The sequence below is a fragment of the Puccinia triticina genome, chromosome 8A (genome assembly GCF_026914185.1).
Source record: "Puccinia triticina chromosome 8A, complete sequence".
Lineage (NCBI taxonomy): Eukaryota > Fungi > Basidiomycota > Pucciniomycetes > Pucciniales > Pucciniaceae > Puccinia > Puccinia triticina.
Window position 1 is genome coordinate 3,785,782 of NC_070565.1, and position 20,428 is coordinate 3,806,209.

General features: G+C 44.4%; 1 protein-coding gene across 1 annotated transcript; it reads right to left on the minus strand.

Annotated features, from left to right (window-relative positions):
* Nucleotides 1-2,768: 2,768 nt before the first annotated feature.
* PtA15_8A357 (uncharacterized protein) lies at nucleotides 2,769-6,058 on the minus strand (the record flags this gene model as incomplete). Its single annotated transcript, XM_053171778.1, has 3 exons — nucleotides 2,769-2,790; nucleotides 4,910-5,097; nucleotides 5,840-6,058. 3 exons carry the CDS (start codon nucleotides 6,056-6,058, stop codon nucleotides 2,769-2,771), a joined length of 429 nt encoding a protein of 142 aa, XP_053023008.1.
* Nucleotides 6,059-20,428: the final 14,370 nt, after the last annotated feature.

Here is a 20,428-nt window from a genome sequence, read left to right on the forward strand (position 1 = left end):
CCAAGCTCCAGTCGTCGAGAGGAGTGAACATTCCTCTTGATGACCGGAACAGACCCGGTCATCAAGGGAAGGATGTACTCCTCTTGATGACTGGCATGGACCCGGTCATTGAGAGGAGTGAACACTCCCCTCAATGACCGGGACGGACCCGTTCATCAAGGGAAGTATGTACCCCACTCAATGACCGGGACAGATTGGCCATTGAGAGGAGTACATAATCCCCTTGATGACCGGTAATTTGTGCCACATGCACGCATGTGCTGGCTGGTCATCGGGGGAGTGTGCAACTCCGCTCAATGGCCTGTGCCAGCCATCGGCACGGCGGCTGGGGGATAGCCGGGCCCAGAGCTGCTGCCCCTCGAACTTTCTTTTCGAGGGGCTGGGTACCCAACCACTTAAGTTTGAGCAGGTTCAAAGGCCCCGGGGTGGGCTATTGGGGTAGCGGGTGCCTTTTTTTTGGATTAATATTATGATCTTTTTTTTTTGCATCACAAGGACACCTTCAAAAAATCCAATATTTTTTGGAGGGGGCAAGTAAGACCCCCTCTTTTGATCCATTGAAAAAAAATCCGGAAAAATCACCTCCTTCTTTCGGGGGATGTCACTGTGCGCAAAATAATTTTTGGCTTGCGCGCACAGCGGGCTTGACGTCGGGGGACGGTTGATTCTGTGCGCAAAGAGTTTTCCGCTGCTGCGCGAAGTAGGTCTGTTTACATATTATTATACATCTATGTATGTGTCAGCCAGCTTAGAGTCAACGCAGTTGACCTAAAACTGCCTTTTATCTTCATTTTATACCTAAATGTGTTTATATCTTTTTAAACTTAAGACTTGATGTTGTTTTAACTTCAGATTCTGATTTCCCATTCAATTTTGACCATAGTATCCACTGATCACTTTCCAATATCTCTGCTCTTTTGTAGAGTTTGTGGTTTGTGACACACATGCGCAGCAGCGCCGCGTGGGCGCGCCTGAGCGCTCCAAACCACATGCACATGTGTGATTATGTCATCCAACTTTGAAAATTTTCGAAGTCAGGATCCCCCATGCAGCTGGAGGATACACAGACTTCAGACACCCAGAACCACACCCCCAGATAGCCCAGGATCACCACCAAAGAGGATACCACGCTCCCAGTATACCTACCGTCACAGGTGCCTAGGATATTGACAGTAAGTATCACTCTTTCATTGAACCTTAACTATCTCAGAGGTAGAACTCTGTGTCTCTTGATTGCTCTCTCCTTCTACTTGCTTTTGCCCAATCTTTGATCACAGGTCTGCACCTATCTTGACATCATCAAACAAAGGATTCTGCTGCATCATATCCTTCTTTTTCTGTGGTTTTTGTAAGAAAAAAACCACATAGGTTTACCTTTAAAGAACCTTGACTATCCAGAAGGAAGCTAAAAAATTGTGGCTGGATTAAACTTATCTAATCCAGAAGCCCTCCACGTTTCTTTGGTGAGAGGAGGCTGTTGCACTCTCTAGCACAGCTTGGCAGCACTCTTCTAAAGAGGTAGCATTGCCAGTGGACGTGCATTCCCACCAGACTAACCTTGAAAATCTGCTCAGTCTCTTTCTCTCTTTCTCTCTCTCTCTTATATTTGTATTTTCTTTATCCAAAGAAATCCAAATATTCCCCTCTTCTTTCTTGTGTCCTGCTGTCACTATAGAGACTCAGGCTCACAGTATGGCACGCGTTGTGAGACATCCTGGCCTCCTGGCTTAGTTGGGTACAATAGAATTCCAAAACAACCACTCACAATGGCGCCTTCTAGCAAGGCTTCTAAACCACAAAAAGCCCAGAGAGCTTCCAAATCAATCCTGAAGAAGGTTGACTGTACTGTTAAAAAACAAAAACTGGATTGAAATCAAATTCAACCTTCAAAAATAGCTAGCTAGATTTCTGACAAAGGTGAACACTGTGATGAACAAGTTTTTTTTAATCCAAACACAGCTCAACTCCCCCCAAAAAAAACTCAACCAATTGAGATCACCAACGGGGATGAACCTATATTTCTCAGTGATGAAGACCCCTTCCCTCTTGAGATATTCCAAATCTATGATGACAATGTAGCTCTAGTTGAAAAAGCCTACACAATCATGGTGTGGTGTGATGTGTCTGATTCATCTGACAATGATGATGAAGATTCCAAAGAATTTGTCAAGTTCTTGTGGCCGATTTCTTTCTCAAATCATTGTGAGCCTCAAAAAAGAAAGTTGAAATCTGGTAAATCAGGATATCTTCTACCAGCAAATAATCCAAACCCCAAATCAAACAAGCTTGTGCCATGCAAGCTTCCAACATCTACAAAATCTAATTATAAGAAGAAACGTACCGCAGCTTTGGGAGAGCACAACAACACAACGTCCAAATTCCTCAAGCAAGGAAAGGATCAAATCATCGCGCAAGCAGAGGAGGACACCAGAAACCCTCAAATCAGCAAATCGGGACCTCCTAGAAATTTGATCAATAACAGTGAAGAGTACCACCGCCAGATTAATTCGTATGTTAAAAACTACATTGCAAATCACGTGAAAACAGCTTACAATAAGTGTGTTGTATTTGAAAAGGAGTTTCAAGAGCTTAACCAAGTGATTGATTTTATAAGGAAGGAATACAAAAGACGCAAAAAGAAAGACAAGTAATTCAAATTTCCTGGAATCAAACTTGACAAACTCCAAGAGTTTAACAACCTGAGGAACAAAAACTGCTTGGCTGGAATACCAAAACCAGCTATTTCAGCCTCAATAATTGCGGCTTTGTCATTGAATTGCCGTCGCCAATCTGGAAAGAAGAAGTTCACAGCAATTGTCAGTCGTGCAAAACACCTTTGTCATCAAGCAAACTATGTCCTTAAATTTAGGGGTTTAATAAACGTACCCAGTTTTTCCGCGTCTGTACCCGGTTTTTGCGTACCCCCTTTTCCGCGCACGTACCTGGTTTTTTTCTACTCATTTCTACGCGACGCAAATAATATCAAAATTCATCTAAAATGATAAAAATAATTATCATGCAATCAGAACTTCAAAAAAACTATTTCTCAAAGGGTTAGTTTGAGTATAGCATGTCTTCAGATTGCTCACCTGGAGAGAAGAGAAGATCAGCAATGGCAGTAGTGTTTTATCATCCTTGGATGGTACTGGATGTAGTTTTGGAAAGCCTGATAAATTTCAAAATTCAACTACAAAGCAGTTAAAACAAAAACAAGGGATTGTCTCAAAGGGTTAGTTTGAGTATAGCATGTCTTCAGATTGCTTACCTGGAGAGAAGAGAAGATCATAAATGGCAGTAGTGTTTTATCATCCTTGGCTGGTACTGGATGTAGTTTTGGAAAGCCTGATACATTTCAAAATTCAATTACAAAGCAGTTAAAACAAAAACAAGGGATTGTCTCAAAGGTTTAGTTTGAGTATAGCATGTCTTAAGATTGCTTACCTGGAGAGAAGAGAAGATCAGCAATGGCAGCAGTGTTTTATCATCCTTGGCTGGTACTGGATGTAGTTTTGGAAATACGCCGCCACACTTTCAAGTGCCCAGCGCCATTTATCCATCCGTTTATCCAAGTTTATTAAAGACAGAGAAACACAGAAAGAAAGATCAAGGGTTCCCCCTACAAATTAACAAAATTACAAAAAAAAATGCAAGGGTTCCCCCTTCCAAAAAAAAAACAAATCACAAAAAAAGTGTTCTTAACAAAAAATCTAAACACCACAAACTAGACCCACTATCCATCCCTGTCTAGCAGGGTTTAAAATAGTGGGTGGATGGCCCCCAGCGCGCCGCATTGAAGGCATTATGCAAAGGGGGGCCAACGAATTTAGCCCCTCAAACTGCGCAAGTGCAACAGCGGAGGGGTGAGGGCGAACTGCACGCTGGAATTACAGCGGCAGAGGACGCCCTGGGACACAAACACACAAGCCAAAGTCCTCCTTTATAGACAATCAGGAATTGCCCTCAGTAAAATCGACTGCTGCATTCATCAAGCCATGACTACCACGCCACTGCCACGCCCCTGCATGTAACTCTGACCTCCGCGGCGGTGCCTGGACCGGCGAGGCATTGTCTATGTCAATATCATCACCGCGGCGTGCGCATCTGCATACATAAGGAGTAGGAACCATCCGAACCAAGTCACCTACGAGGCACTGCGCGTGTCAGCCCTTGGCTAGTCCAGACAGCGCCAAAGCTGACACGGCACGCGCAGCAGAAGAGCTGTGCGCGCATAGTGTCGCTCCAAGCACAGCACACGCCGAAGAAAGCGAGTGCGCGAGCAAGCGCGACTAAGTAGAGCTCCACAACACTCACGGGTTGTCGAGATCGAGTGAGCACATTCCACGCGAGTGTTCTACGCGTGGAAATGGTGTGTAAAACTCGAGTGAGAACATTCCACGCGAAGTTGTCACGCGTGGATCTAGTAGAACGTTGTGAAGACCTTACTTCTAAGTGTAGCCATTACAGTTGGCTATAAAAGACCTGGGGCCTCCGCCCCACAAAGGGTCCACTAGATTTTGATTTAGATTACCAAGCCCGTCATCCTTGTTTGATACAAAAACAACCGGGGCTCTCATCTAGTTACATCTCACACTTTTCTATATCTTTGAATACTCCCTTCTCCTCGACTCCACCTCCGCCTCCAAATCCCTTTCCCGCCTTCACCTCCGCAGTTCCCAACTTCCTCTTCTTCACGGTTCTTTACGCTTGCTACCCTACTAGGTAAGCTTGAGCTTTGTGAACCTTCTTAGGTTCCGGTACGACTTAGCTCTACCAGCCCCTCCAACGGAGGCGCGGCTTTCTCCTCCCGTATCCCGGTCGAGTCGAGCGTGTTTTCCTATTTAGGAACTCACACCCTGTTCATTTCCATTCAGGGCGTCGCCACTTCAGAGACGCGCCCTGACAGCGCGACCCTAGCAAGCTGATGAAGGCAAGCATGGTGGCCTGGTGAGCCTGGCGGATGAGCTCTTGCCATTCTTGATTAGCCTCATAGCGACACATCTCTTCCGCGCGCCTCTTGATGTCCGCCTGCCGCTCAGCCTTCCGGTACTTGTCACGCTGGCGCTCTCGGGCCTTGGCTATGTCATGGTCGAGGCAGAGCTGCAGAAGATTGGCCTCATGCTTGTGCTTTGCCTGGGCCAACGCGTCTTGGCGTCTCAAGATACTCACTCTTGGCTTTTGCCTAGACTCTGGCAATGACCAACAAAAGTTGTCTGTTGTTACAGGTTACTCTGTCCCCTGCGCCACTCTTAACAGTTCTCAGAACCAGAAATCGTCACGCAGCAAACACAATCCTTGCCAATACTCACCATATCTTACTCAGTGTTCTCAAAGGTTTGTCATCACTCTCTCCTCTTCCCCTCATCACACTTTTTCTTTGACAGTATATCCAGAGAAGAAAACACACTAGGTGGCACAACATCTTGGACTTACTTGACAGCCTGTTTTTCAAACAATTGATATTCTGGCAGTTGTACGAGTTGGTGCCCCCTTGGTCTATCACTTGCTACTTGGCAAACTGTCCTGGTCTGTACCTCTAAGTGCTCAAGTCCAGGCCTCATTAAACTGACACGGGTTTTCTTGCTTGAACAGATCATACGCTTCCCTTCCATCTCGGCTCATTATCCCAAATCCGTGCTATCCTCCGATTTGTCTGTGATCCCTTTAAGAAGTCTCCAGCCTCCGATCCGAAATCAGTCAGCACGCCTAAGAGGAATCCTGAAGCTTTGCCGGCGCGTTGATATCTGGAGACGCAGACTTTCTTCCTTGGATTTGTCCTACTAGCTCACTGGCTGCGCTTTCTGAGCACAAAGCCAAGACAGAGCAACCCGTTCCGACAGACAAAACTCCTGCTGAACGTGCCTTCGACGATGCTGGTAATATTTGTGGAGCGGTAATATCGCTCGAGGGGCATCAATGAGACTACGTAGGAACTGGCGTGATGATTGAGAAATTGAACACGCTCAATGGCTGGCTGGTCTACTCGACTGCCTGCCCAGATCCGTTCCTGCACTGCGGCTGGTGTCGGCCTCCGTTGAGCAAGGTCTTGGGCTCCGACCATCTCCTCTTCACCCTCTCCTGCCTTGTTCTCCAATATACCACCTTATTACTTGCCATCGGGATCATGGCCACTGGGTCCAGTCAGCAAGGGATGAATTGCCGGGTCTGGCGGGCACTTCTTGGCCAAAAGCGCTCTGAATCCATCCAAGCTACAGAGGCTCCTGGATTCTGAACTCAAGACAGCATTGATTGAGGGGAGCAGTCCACAGGAGAAGCTCCGAGTCCACAAACGCTGGCCTTCATCCGCTCCCTCAAAGCCATCCAGCCACACGTCCAGACAATTGTCTCAGCCCAGAAAAAGGTTGAGGAGCAGATGTCCAGATCCCCAACCAGGGCCTCGTCCAGTTTGTTAGTTTCTCAATAAGGCTACTTTTCATCTTATCTATCATGATTCCTGATGTATTCTCTAATTATCCAATATTCCAATCCTAGTGGACGCTGCAATAATCAAACATCAAAAGCCCCAGGCTCAGAGCCCTCATTAGCTTACTTCAACTTGACTGCCAAACTTTCCGAACAAATTATGCGTGAAGTACTAAGTGACTTTTCTTTTTTTTGCCTTGTTGAACCATTTTGAAACTTACTATTATGGTGATGCAGAATAAACTGGATCATGTATATACAGAATGTTATTGAAAAATTGGAACAAGGAAGTCAAAGTCATTCTTACTTGACTGTGCTCGCTTCTCCGTTGCTTTCCACAACTCATCCATCTCATATTTGACCACGCTGGCCGCATTGTCCTTGAAAGGCTCTCCGCCAGCCTTGACCGCGTAGACTACACCCTAAAGGCTATCGGCGCTTCCGCCGGCATCGCTCGGGCTTTCAAAGAGTTGAACCTTTTATCCAATCTGCATCCCCTTTTCCTCACACTCCACCATCACCCTATCTCGCCTTCCTTCACACCTTTTCCTCCTCTGGGAGACTGTTGTATTGAGGCACAGCATCGGGCTGCGGACTGAGTTTGTTTAGGTTAGAGTTACATGATGAGATTGCCAAACCTAACCATAGATGTATATAGTTCAACCTTGCTTCCTCACGTTGTTTCTCTATTCATCTCGTTTACTTTGTCAATCAAACTCACTCAACTCACTCGGTCTGCAGGTATGCCTTCAGTCTCATTCTCTCATTATCCTATGTACGGTCTCTCATCTTTCGTTGTCCGGTCGACCTTCAGGTGTGCATCCACCAGCTCCTTCATCCGTGTTCTTCGTGATACTCACAGCGCAGTCGCTGCTATAGGTTTGTGTTGTGGTTCCATTGTTCTTCATTCATCTTGTTTACTTTGTCAATCAAACTCACTCAACTCACTCGGTCTGCAGGTGTGCATCCACCAGCTCCTTCATCCGTGTTCTTCGTGATACTCACAGCGCAGTCGCTGCTATAGGTGTGCATCCACCAGCTCCTTCATCCGTGTTCTTCGTGATACTCACAGCGCAGTCGCTGCTATAGGTGTGCTCCCCCGGCTCCTCGTTCATTATGTTGGCCACACCAGCCTGCTGCTGGACGGTCGAGTAAGAAAGAAGAGGATGCGGCTCATACGCTCGCGCCCCGTCTGGGAAACCAAATACTACAGCCCCTGTATCCTCCTGTAAGCCCGCTATCACCATCCTCCCCATCTCCTCTTTTTTGTCTGCGAAAAAAGCGGCTGGTTGCCAAGCAAATGTCGCAAGAAAGCTAGCTTCTTTGCCGACTACTCGCGGCTTGCTCCGACAAGTGAGCTGCAGTATTCTTTCATGTTTTTGTTTTTTGCTCCTTGGAAAAAAATTTTATGAAAACAAGAGATGCTGTATGTAGTTTAATTGATTAACACATGCCAATGCCATCTTCTCCACATTTTCCTTACCTCATCATCATTTTTTATACTCTTGGATAATATTGGTCACATTTTTCCTTGATTTATTTCAAAGTAAGTAATATTATGCCCATTCTTACCAGGAAAATGATCAGACTTAGATTTCCATGGACCTCTTCCTAATACTGGGGGTAGGATTGTGCAAAGTATTGTGTGAATGTGAGGCTAAGATAGAAAATAGTAGGGCTTTACCCCGCAGCGGCGCAGCCGCCTTAGCCTCTAGTTTGTAATTTAATATTTGGATACATTTCAAAATTCAATTACAAAGCAGTTAAAACAAGAACAAGGGATTGTCTCAAAGGGTTAATTTGAGTATAGCATGTCTTCAGATTGCTTACCTGGAGAGAAGAGAAGATCAGCAATGGCAGCAGTGTTTTATCATCCTTGGCTGGTACTGGATATAGTTTTGGAAAGCCTATAGTATCCATGCTGATATGACCCCTTTGGTGAGAGATACAACATCCATCGAGTATAATCAAACACGGATCCCAAATAGCCTTTCTCTACTTGGTCCAATTGCATGTGGCAGAGCTGCAGTGAAGTATTGAATGTGGATAGATTTTGTGGAACTGGGAACGGTGTCAGCAGGGGCCAATGGCAAGCGGTTGGTTTTTCAACTTGCAAGTTGCAAGTTGTGGGCTGGGTGAGATTCAAGGAGAACACTCTGCTGACCTTGGGACAAGAATCAAGATTGACCCATGATGGGTTCTAAGGCATTTGGGGGCGGCTGAGATGATAGATCAGATGTCTTGTTTAACTTATGTGATCCCCAAAATCAGCAGGAGTATTGGCGCCTGTGTTGGCCTCAGATGCGGCTTCCACCCCTCCCCAATTACACTTGCAATTGGCTGAGGGGTTTCCAGCCCTGAATTTTGCCCCACGCACTTGTGCCAGGCTGAGCGGGTTAACACCGGTCTCTTTTCACCTGTGGCATTTCAAAGGCTGGGATTTTGTTAAATCCTTTGCTTTTTTTTGTACATAAATATATAATTAGTCAATGATGATTTGTATTTTGTTTGTTTTAATTTAGTTTGTATTTTATTTTTATTTTTTTGTGATTGCTTGTATGTAGGGGAAACCCTGTAATTTTTTTTGGTGAAACTGTAGTTTTAATAAACTTAGATTCTATGTTTTCAACTTTGAACACCTTAAATGTCAAGTTTTTTGAACCACATATGAATCAACCTGGAATATAAATATCACAAATCCTCATGTACAGTCAGAATTCAAAAAGATGAACACATGTGATGAAATACTGCCACATAGCAGAAAAGTTGAGCTGGGAAACTGGGCTCTGCAGTGGTGCAGCCGCCTTGTCCTCTAGCCATGCATATAATCTTTAAGTTTGTCTAGAACCTTGATCAATGTAATGAACAGAAAGTTTTCTGGTTTGAAAATTCCTTTGCTTTTCATTTTCCTCACCCAATTTGGGCCTCTAGATATTCCATAAGTTCTTGAATCTCCTTGTGCACTTGCCTTGAGTTATACTTGATTCTTTTCAACTCCTTCCTCATGATTGGTATGTTTTTTACATTTGTTATGATTTTTCTGACAAGAATTCTATGAGCCCTCTGAAATTCTAAAATCATATCTGGTAATAAATTGTAGTGGCTTTTGTAAAATGATTTAATGTCACATGGATGTCTCCAGAGGCGGTGCTTGAAGCTGTTGTAATCTTCTACAGATATAGATTTTGCAAATCTTTTCATTCCATAAATAGTTTTTGCTATCAAAAGCATCTTGAACTTTTGCTCAAAGTAATGTGGTAGATATTGTCCTTCTGATTTTGGTGTGATCTCCCGTGAATATCTTGATTTTCTATATAAGGCTATCTCATGAGATTTTTTCAATTCATCAGAGATGCTAATTTTATATTTTTTCAAGACATGTCTTATAATCCCTGGAGAGAATTTCCTTTCAATGAAATCCAAGATTGCACAAATATCAAATGTCAGGGGTTCTGGGTGCCAAGGGGGGTATTCACGGCCATCTTCCAATAGTAAATTCATTTCTGGGCAAACATTCACAAGAAGAATTATGAGATGCTTCACATCAACCTCAAATTGGTTTTCATCATTTGATTCTTTTGGATGAAGGCTTTGGTTGCTCGTGCTCATCAAACCTGTTGAGTCATCATTAATAGTAGCTTTGAGTTGATTGTTGTAGCTGTTGCCAGAGTTGAAAAAATGTAATTTGAAGTGAGGCAATTCAATAAATGACCTATACTCATAATAACTATAGTAAAATTGCTCAATGTAAACCTCCAGATTTATTCTATCTTCATCACTCTTGGTGAGAGCTTGGTTTTTGTATGATTAAATATAAAATAATTCATGTCACATGAGTGTCAATCTCAAATCACAAAGGATTGTTTCACCAGACTCACCTTCAAGGAACTGGAAATCTGATTGCCAAAACCAGCTGTCAGTGGTATCTATGCCAGAACGTTCAATTTTATAATTTGAGAGGGCCTTAGTGATATTTTCAATCCTACTAGCAGCTAAAGACCACAGAATTCTATCTTCTTGAAATAGTCTTCTGACATCTTCCTTATCACAAAACCCATGCTTGAAAAAAAAATCAATTGTTTTGAGTAGGTAAGGTTCAGCTCTGAGGAATGCTCCTTGATCTCTCCAAGAAAATGCTCTATAGTTAATCCTGTAATATTCATATATCTCCTTGATTTCATTGAAAAATGAAGCACCAAATCGTTTTTTGAATGTGTGTTTTGCAATTATTGGAAAGACACTATCAGGTAATTTTGACAGAAATCCACCATCTGTTTGATCCTGTGAAAGCAATTCTATCAAAATTTTCATTGTTGAAACAGTTGGATTAACTTCCAATATATCACAAAGCACAAGTTTTTTGGATGTTGGTAAATACTTGTGGTATTTGTCCAGAAATTCTGCAAATTGAGGTTCCAATGCTTCAGTAAAAATACTAGGCTTCATTCCCTCAAAAACTTTAAACTCTTCCCAAAGCGATTTCAGCTGTTCTAATACTCCATAAATGGTTTGTGATTAATTGGTTAGTTATAGAAGCAAAAGAAATGAAACAGAACCTCACCTTTCTTTTTTTCCAGTTTTACTTTCATGATATCACGTCCTGCAAAGAGTATTTCAATCAATCTCAGAATTTCAAAGATCAAATGCAAAAGATTTCAGCTGCCAAATGGAATTTAACCAACTCCTTTCATCTTTCTTGGGCCTCACTTGATCATGATGCAACCTTTTTTGCCAATATAAGTTTGGATCTTTGTTGTGGCTGATTTCATCAAAAGCCTTGGCTGTGGATTCTGATGGATCTTGTTTTCGCAATGCACCACCCTCTGGAAGAGCTAAATAATTGTTAGGTGGGAATTGGAAACAGGGCTGGACTGGAAAACGTTTTCATCAGCCAGGCAAAATGCTTGTCAAACAATGTAAAATTATTTTTAATAGATGAATTTTTTTACCATTATGAGTATTTGATTGACCAGCATGGCCTTGAATCTCAGCTTCAGCTCTGCCCGGGACATCAATAGCACCAAAAGAAGCTGTGATGGAGCATCCACCAAAAACCAGAGCCCGCAAAAGCATCTTCTCAGGGAGGATGAGCAGAAAAGTAGAATATGGTAATCTGAGTGGATGAGCCAGATAGTTCAATGTGATCAGTATAAATATTAAGGCCCCGTTTGGAGCCAATATGATTGTGCGATATAATCTGGAATTTTGTGACATCTGATCAAGTTTTGGTGGACCTGATCAGATGTCACATAGGATGTCAGGCAAAAAAACTCATATATTGCCCGGATTATATCGGCTCCAAACGGGGCCTAAGTGTTTCAATGCTGTAATTTCTTTCCAAGTATCAAACTGGTTGTCTCGGAGCAGGTTTTGGAACTCTTTCTTAGTTACATATATTGAACATGGTTGGATTGTACAGATTCAGTTTCACATTTTTGGATTAGCCATCCTGTATATTTACCAAGACTGAAAAGCTGCGCTAGGCAAAGGTTAATCTAAGCGCAGCGCAGCGGGTCCGGCTAACGCCCCAGCCTGAAAAGCTCCGGCTCTACCCGCCCGCTGAAGTTTCGGGCAGGTTCGGGCTGGCCCGAGCCTGCCCGATTGTCATATAATTTTGAGCAGTTCGAATTCTCTTTCTTCTCACTTTAGATTTAACGGACCACCCCAAGAGGCGTGGAGTATCGAATCAAAGATCTTCACGGCGACCGTCACCGCAAAGGACAGGTTCATCACCCCGGTTCCATTCCAAGCCAAACCCAACAATCTCACCAGTTTCCCACAGGAGCTGAATCAGCGCCAAGAAGCGCGATAGGAGGGAGATCTGGAAACATTTTCAAATCGAGAGTCTCGCAAGACCCTCCCCAAATCGTGTGTTCGGCAAGGATAATGGGCTCGGTCACGATCTCCTCCCTAGCGCTCATCATCAGCACGGTCGCGGTCAGGATGAGGCGACCTGATTCATCTGTGGCGGCGCTTATTTCATCATGAGTGCTTCCACTAACCAGAATGGCGCCGTATTGGTATTTTTTTCCCCTGCCCTCCTAATACAGCCTGGGAAAATGTCACAATGTAATTTCTTTGTCTAGCAGGTGTAGGATGATTGAGCTGTTCTTCTTTCCATTGCCAATGGGGTCGCCAAGCCATTGGGCTAATTGTATCAGAGATGAGTCAATTTTATTCTGCATGCCTAGTTCTTGCAGGTGAGATTGGTTTGAAGGTTTGAAGTTGGTGGGTAATCCATTCAATATTCCTGGGAATCGAGATGTGAGGGCTTTGAGTGCTGGACAGAAAATCTTGGTCCACTTATGTTTGTTGGAAGGAGCCACCGTGCCTTTGCTCTTGAGCTAGTTAAAAGTTTGAGGTCTTTTGATGTGAGAATTGCAATGCCAGAAGCATCAAAGGGTTGTGAGTCAGCAGCAGCATGTATTGATGATAGGATCTGATTTATTTTGCTGGTGATTTTCTTTGCTGGAATTGTATCCAAGCTGGTGAAACCGGGTGGTGTTTATATCACTGCACTAGCTGGTTTGTATTCATTTGTTTATTTATTGGTTGGTATTGATGGTGGACTAGCTTTAGTTGGTAGGGTATTTTTTTTTTGATGAAGTGTTCTTCTGTTTTGTACTAGCAAAAGCGGCCCAGGAAGGTGCTTCTGCAATTGGCGCTGGTTTTTGAGTTTGTCTATCCACTCAATATAGGTGTTTGAGTATGTTATCAATTTTCCAGTGTGTTGAGTGTTTTTCTCTAGCCAATAAGACCTCTAGTTTCTTTTTTTTGATCAAGTAAAGTGTAAGGACTCGAGATGAGTCCTTCACTGAATCAAGGGAAGGGGCACAAATGGGGTGCTGGTGCCTCTCGAGGCAACTCTAGTTCACGGGGCTGGATTGCAAGGTGATGAGAAACTAGCCAGGAGAAATGTGGGAACAAGGATTTCTCAGTACATGAAGGATGGAGAGGAGAGAAGGAGAGGGAAAATGGAAACAATGAGGAGAAGAGAAAGGTGCACGCTTACCTAGCCAGGAGAGATGTGGGAACAAGGATCTCTGCCGGCTAGGAAGGGGGAGGGAGCTTGAGTTGATAAAGGGAGAAACCTGTGACATCTTGTTGTGAAGTCTTGCAACGCGCGGGGGCTTCACATAAACCTTCAATTTGATGTTTGTTCAGCGTGAGATCTGGGTTTCTGGGGGAGAGAGCTTCATTCAAGAAAACAAGTATGTTGCCAACAATGTTCAACGGCAACCTGACTGAGTGAGTCTGACCATGCGGTTCTTCTCCATTGGGTTGAGGGGGGGGGGGGGGGGGGAGAGGGAGGATCTGGAATAGGGGGAGGGGGAGGATCTGGAATAGGGGGAGGGGAAGGATCTGGAATAGGGGGAGGGGGTATGGGATTGATGACTTTCTTGTTCTGTTGAGCTTGACTGAAGATTTGAGAGTAGTCCATTTTCCGGTTGAGAAAGTGAAGTTGTAGTTCCCCCTTGAGAGGCTTAGTTATTGGCTAGGTGCAACCTCACTGTGAGCCTGTTTCTCTTATGTGACAACAGGACACAAGAAGAAATGGGGGGAATAGTTTGGATTTCTTGGGATAAAGAAATACAAACTGAGAGAGAGAGAAAAAGAGAGAGAAATAGATAAGATCAGGCCTAGACTTTGAGTCTTTAATAATTGATCTGGGCTATTCTCAACCTGGAAAAGTTGGATTCCAGCTGTGCAAGGCCAAGAGAGTGCAACAGCCTCCACTCACAACAAGGAAACGTTGGTGGGATTCAGAAGTAGGGTTGCTACTCTGCTCTGGTTTTATAGGTCTTAACCAGAGATAACCTTTTGATCTTTGAAGATTGAAAGAGTTGGAAGAAACAGGTGAAGCAGAGTCTGGAGCAACAGAGTTTCCTCTGAGATAAACAAGGTCAGTGAAAGAGGGTACTTACTGTCAATATACTTTGGTGATACTGGGGGTGAAGTGGCCTCTGTTTTGGTGATCCTGGGTGTCTCTGGGGTGTGGCTCTGGAGTGCTGAAGTCTGTAGATCCTCCTCAGGCAAGGGGGATCCTGACTTCAAAAATTTCCACAGTTTGCTTATGTAATTACATATGTACATGTGGTTTGTAGAGACTGTAAAATGAAGATGTGTCTGGTGAGAGTCAACTCACGACCTCAGCTATGCTGAGACACATACTAGAGTGCTGCCTTTACCAACTAGGCTACAGACGCTTGTGGCTGCCAGCTGGGTGGTTGGTTGGTAGTGCTCATGGGTCGATCCAACAGCCCTCCATACTGGGGTGATACATCATGGTAGCAGACTAACAGACAACTCAACACCCCCCTTGCTACATGATGGGAAGTGGGGATTGACCCCAAGAGAGAGTGGGAATGAGACCCAGGAGAGATGATCAGAGTAGGGATTGAACCCGTGATCTAGATGTAGGCTTATAGGGGTTTGTGTGGTCTTACAAGTAAGCATTAACAACTTCATCAAGTCTCTATTGTAAGCGAGTAGCGCTCAGGTAGCTCTGGGCTCATAACCTGTAGATACTGTAAAATGAAGATGTGTCTGGTGAGAGTCGAACTCACGACCTCAGCTATAACATGGTTTGGTGTGCCTGGTAGCGCTTACACGTCACAACTGCGCATGCGCGTCACAACTCAAGAACTCAGGGGAGGAGTAGAGTTACAAAGAAATAGTAATTTGTAAATAGGGTTAAAATTGCATGGGGAAACAGAATATGAATTCAAAACAAGGATATCTCTTAAGATGGAAAAGATATGAGGCAATTCATATGTAAAATGGTAGAAAAAGGCAGACTTTAGGTCAGCTACACTGACTATAAGGCTGACATTCCATACCACCAAAAAGGTTGGATTTCTGAAGGAAATTAAACAATCTATTACCTCTACAGCATTCTTTCCATGTAAAGCTTTCACCAGGAATGGTCCAGCAAAGGAGTCTCTCATCTTCTTGGGGCCAGACAAGTTGTTGAAGTTTGCTGTGGATATCAGGACTTTGTCACCAACTTTAAAGGATGGTTCTTTATGAGTCTTGTCCCATCTCTCTTTGTTGGAAGAGGTAGCTTCTGTTATGCATTGTTCAGCATGTTTCCTTGCTTTCTCAAAGACTAGGGAAAAGCCGCAGCAGGGCCGCAGTTTGGAACTTGAAATTAACAGGAATTTTGGAGCACACATCATGTAGTGACGGCAAACAGCACTTGAACAGGGATATGGCCAAGAGTGGTGAGTCAAAGGAAAAAAGTGTATAGCTGGGAGTGGCCTTGAATAAGGGATGACATCAAGTATTTGGCTCACCACAATACATACACAGCAGATTATTTTGTTTCAAAGGTAACTTGTCAGGTACACTCCACTCAACCGCTTGATACGGAGTTGAAGTCAAACAGTCAACTTGGAATCAGGAATTCAATTGACTGTCAGGCAGATCAAATTAGGAACTTTCACAGGGCATAGCACGGTGGTATTCGACGCGTTTTTTGAGCCCCTCGAATACTGATTCGTTGAATATTCAATTATTTGGAGATATTCAACGGAAAAACATCCAAAATCCATTAAAAACATCAAAAAATTACATTTTTTGTGTTTTTGACTTATTTTGGCCCATTTCTGGGCCATATAATTTTGAGGGGGTCATCCTTCAAACATATAATGGTGCCAAAGGCGCTTATAATATTGCCAGAGGCATATCTTATAATGGCGGACGCACTATTCAGAGTGCTGGACGCACTTTTGATAGTGCCGGACGCACTTTTCATAGTGGCGGACACACTTTTGATAGTGGTGGACTCACTATTCAGAGTTCTGGACACACTTTTGATAGTGCCGGATGCACTTTTGATAGTGCCGGACGCACTCTTCATAGTGGCGGACGCACTTTTCATAGTGACTGACGCACTTTGCATAGTGGCAGATGCACCTATTGTAGTGGCGGACGCACTTTTCAAAGTGCCAGAGGCAGATTTTTTCTGTGTTGCATCAAAGGGGCTGGTATAGGGCCTGTGCAAACTCATCTGGGGCCTTTGGGCCCCAGAGAAGCTTGCATTGGCCCTCTACGCGCCCCTTTGAGCCATTATTCGAATTTTTTTGAATATCTGAGCTTAAATTTTCTCAGGCATTATTTGACTCAAATTGAATTCAAATACAAATACTCGAATTGATTTGATTCAATGTGCTATGCCCTGAACTTTCAACAGCACCAAATACAGATAGATTCCAGTTGTAAAAGCAGTGTGGCCTGATGCAGTGAAACACATTGCAAAAAGTAAAGAACATAAAATGGAGTAGACATGAAAGGCAACAGGTGCAGTCAGCCCCTACCATCCATTTTGCGGCCCCAGAAATGCAAATTTTGTAGTGTGAATCTGAAAAATTCTGTCAGCTTTGGCAAATTCCCTTAATGTTGCATAAGCAATACCGTCCCAACATCTCAAATAACTGAACTCATCTGCTGGAGCAGTACCCAGAGATACCACCGCTCTCCCTGAAAATGACTTGCAAAAAATTGATGGCCAATGGTATTGAAGGGCTGGTCCTGGGGATCTGTTTTTCCAATAGAAATGCCATGGCACACCCTGACCCTGGTACAACAGCTTCTGGGCTGATTTTGCAAAGAATAAGAATATTTGTTGAACAGTAAGTATGAGAAAAGAATATGAACCCGGGCAACAGTGCAAAAGATAAGAGAAGTGTCCCAGAGGAAAGGGATTAGTCTCATCAGATGAGACTCCTGGTAATATGTAGGAGTTGACAAAGAGATGGCTGGAATTGGGGAATTCTGGCCCGAGTTTGGCAATCTGATGTAAAAGAGTAGGAGAGACAAGATATGAGACTCTATACAAGATGGCCACAAACAGCTACAGATTCAAGGTATGCCAAGAGCGGCACCACTTTTTTCTAGTCATGATGGTCAACAGCATATCCTATCTGGATGTTACCAAAGAGCTCATGCCAGCCTTCCTGGATTGGGTCAAGCCTTATGAGTCCTTCTCCTTTGTGTTCTTCCTGTTGATCAGAGCATGAATCTCTTGGTTCTTCTTGGCCCTCAATTGTTGTCAGTGAGGTTGACAATGATGATGGGTGCTTGTGGAGGTAGGCGCCGTACTGGACAATCAGCTTGAGCGCAGCAATCCAGCGTTTGCGGAGGGTTTTGCATACAACAGATGACTTATGGTGCCCCTTGATCCTGAGCAAGAAGGTGAGTCTGAGCTGACAGAAGGGTCTATACGACTTGGCTCTGGCTTCCCGTCTTGTGGCCCTTTGCTCCAACCAGCACTTCTGGTCTTCTTTAGAGAAGCACAAGCTGAGATTCTGGATGTGGGATGGGATGAGCTGGACAATTCTGAAAAAGCGGGAGGGGATGGCGGCGAGCAGGAAGAGGCCGGTGTGTCTGACCAAGAGGCTGGTGGGGAAGCTTGGGCTGAGCAGGGCTTGGATGTTAGGCTGGTTGTAGGAGAGCGAGACAATGGAGATTGTGAACTTGGCTGGAGGGAGGAACTCAAGGGCGGGCAAGGCTGGGCTTGGTTGGTTGGGGCAATTGAAAAACGGGTGCTTGGGCTTTGGGATATTGGAGTATCTAGGGGCGCATAAGTCAGGTGGACCGGAACATTGTTGGCAGTTGGGTGGTGCCGGTGGGAATCAAGCAAGAGCTTAATGAGACAACGCGGTTGCGCCTCCCAGTCTGACCGGCAAACACACAAAAACATCCACATTTCATTCTTTGACACCTGGCTCAGATTCATCATGGGTGATCTGGACCCACAAATATTTGCAAATGGCTCTATGGTGCGACAAAAAAACACAGACCGGAATGGTGTGAAATCCTATGAGGATTATAACAAGAAACGGGCGGGGACAGACTTTAAGTTAACAAAGTCCCTTGTGGCTGTTGGGCCGCTGGCTTGCCAAGCCATCACAATGGGTCCTGACTTGAGACACTTGGCTCAAGCTGGGGACAGCTTTGGTGGTTGCAGAAATGCAGGATGATGTTCATTGAAGAAGTGAAGCAACTCCCAACCAAACCCTCCAGTGCATTGAAATGGCTCGAGAGCGGTGTAGGGAGAAAGGAAGAGATACCAAGAGCGGTCAAAAGAGTACAACTGATAGCCGGAGCTTTTAGCTATACAGGATGACCGGAGGCAACATATTACCTTAACCGGAAGCCCAGGCTTCGCAGCTTAGAGGACCAAGCTACTGCTTTTTGGTGTATTAAGCAGGAATGCATTTGAAGGTTGCTAGACGGAGTGTACCTCCGCTGTCAGCCGGGTAGAGTAATTTATAAAATGTACATACAAGCAAAAAGGGACAAATTTTTTGCCGGTAAAAGTACTATGAAAAGTGAACATCAGCAAAGAAGGTGTTGGGAGGGTCACAAGTTACAGGCATTTGCTCGGTGGTGAGGGCCGAAACACAAAAGAGGTGATGGTTCCAGAGAACAAAAGACACAAAGAATATAAAAGGAGGAATGTTGTGAGGGATTTTGAGTGTATCCCACGCGGGGAGGTATTGATGGTTTGGCCTAATTATTGTCCTCCCCGCGTTGGATTAATGATCATCAAACTTCTTAAATCCACCAGGCCTGCACTTGCTGCATTTTTGGGCTGCGCCAGTAAACCCAATAAAGGGGGAACTGCTGCCCAAAAAGTGCACCAAGCACAAGACTGGTGTATTTAAGGAGTTTAATCTTTCCATAAGCAAGAGCAGTAGGATGAATTTCTACAGAGTCTTGTTATTGAGAGTAGATTTTCTGCTCAGTTTCAGCGTACCACAATGCCAATGTTAAATGCACTTAGTTTGCAACCTCTCGCATATTATGTGTGTCATCACCTCAAACTCATTTCTATGCAATGTGTACTTAGCTCAATGGTTAGAGCATCACTGATCATGAATGCTGAGTATGTGAGTTTGACTCTCACAGTACACGAGGTTGTGGGTTCAATACCCACTTCACTCGGATCATACTTTTCACAAGTTCAATACTTGTTTCAAGAAATTTCTAGGAAAGTTTGGGAGCCAGCCTTTCTCCAGGATGGCAGGAGGTTTTCCAGTGGTTGAGTGTATACTGGTGCAGTAAGCTAGCTCAAGAATTGGTAGAAGTGAGACCCAGTCATGAGTACATCACAGGAGCAGGTCAACGTTCTGTTGACAATCCGTCTTTGCGTCCCCCAAACGTTTCTTTCCTCCGCAGGGGGCAACGTTCTGACGCGGTCAGAAATTACCAAGAAAATATGAGCTGGCGTGGTTTCAGTTGTCACAACAGCATCCCAGCGAAGAGGGGCGGGAGCGCCGACGTTGCTGGACCAACAAGGGTTCCGCACCTTTGTTTGCCAATCACTCCGGCAACGCTAGGTTGACGCCTTTCCCTCTGCGCTCTAGAAGAGCGTCGAGGGATTGAGCCCACAACGTTGGCAAGGGGTCAATCCCGTAGGTGCCAATTGGCAAAAGGAACTCCTGTGGGCTCGAACCCATAGTTGAGTCTACCAATGGGCTTCCTGTCAAGGAGCTTCTTCCCCCTTGTACTACACAACACTGGCTATACCTCTTAAGTAGAATTTCACTTTCTATACCAAAGCAAACCAGATTGCTTCCACCGTTCCACAAAAAAAAAAACATCAAAGGCAAAAAAAAATAAAAAAATAAAAAAGTCAAAATCAAGCTGTCTCCTTGAACACTCACTTGGCAAAACATCTTTGCAGGTGGGCGCAGGAAAGCAAAAAAAAAAAAAATTCTGCAACCTGAGCGCTGAGAACCGGTTGGTTGGACCATCCTGTTCTAGAAACGCCCAAGTTGGGGGACCTTGCTGTCAACGGGAATTTTAGATTAATGAAAACATCTTTTTGACGTTTTGTCAAGACGTCCCAGGAACCCAGACATCCTGTTGATGATCACGTCCTCAAAGCGTTGTTTGGACGCTGGAGCAGGCTGTCCTTGGAACCCAAGCGTCCTATCAATCGCATGGCTTCAGCGAATGACCTACGGACGCCGGTGAAAGCGTCAGGATAACCCAGGTA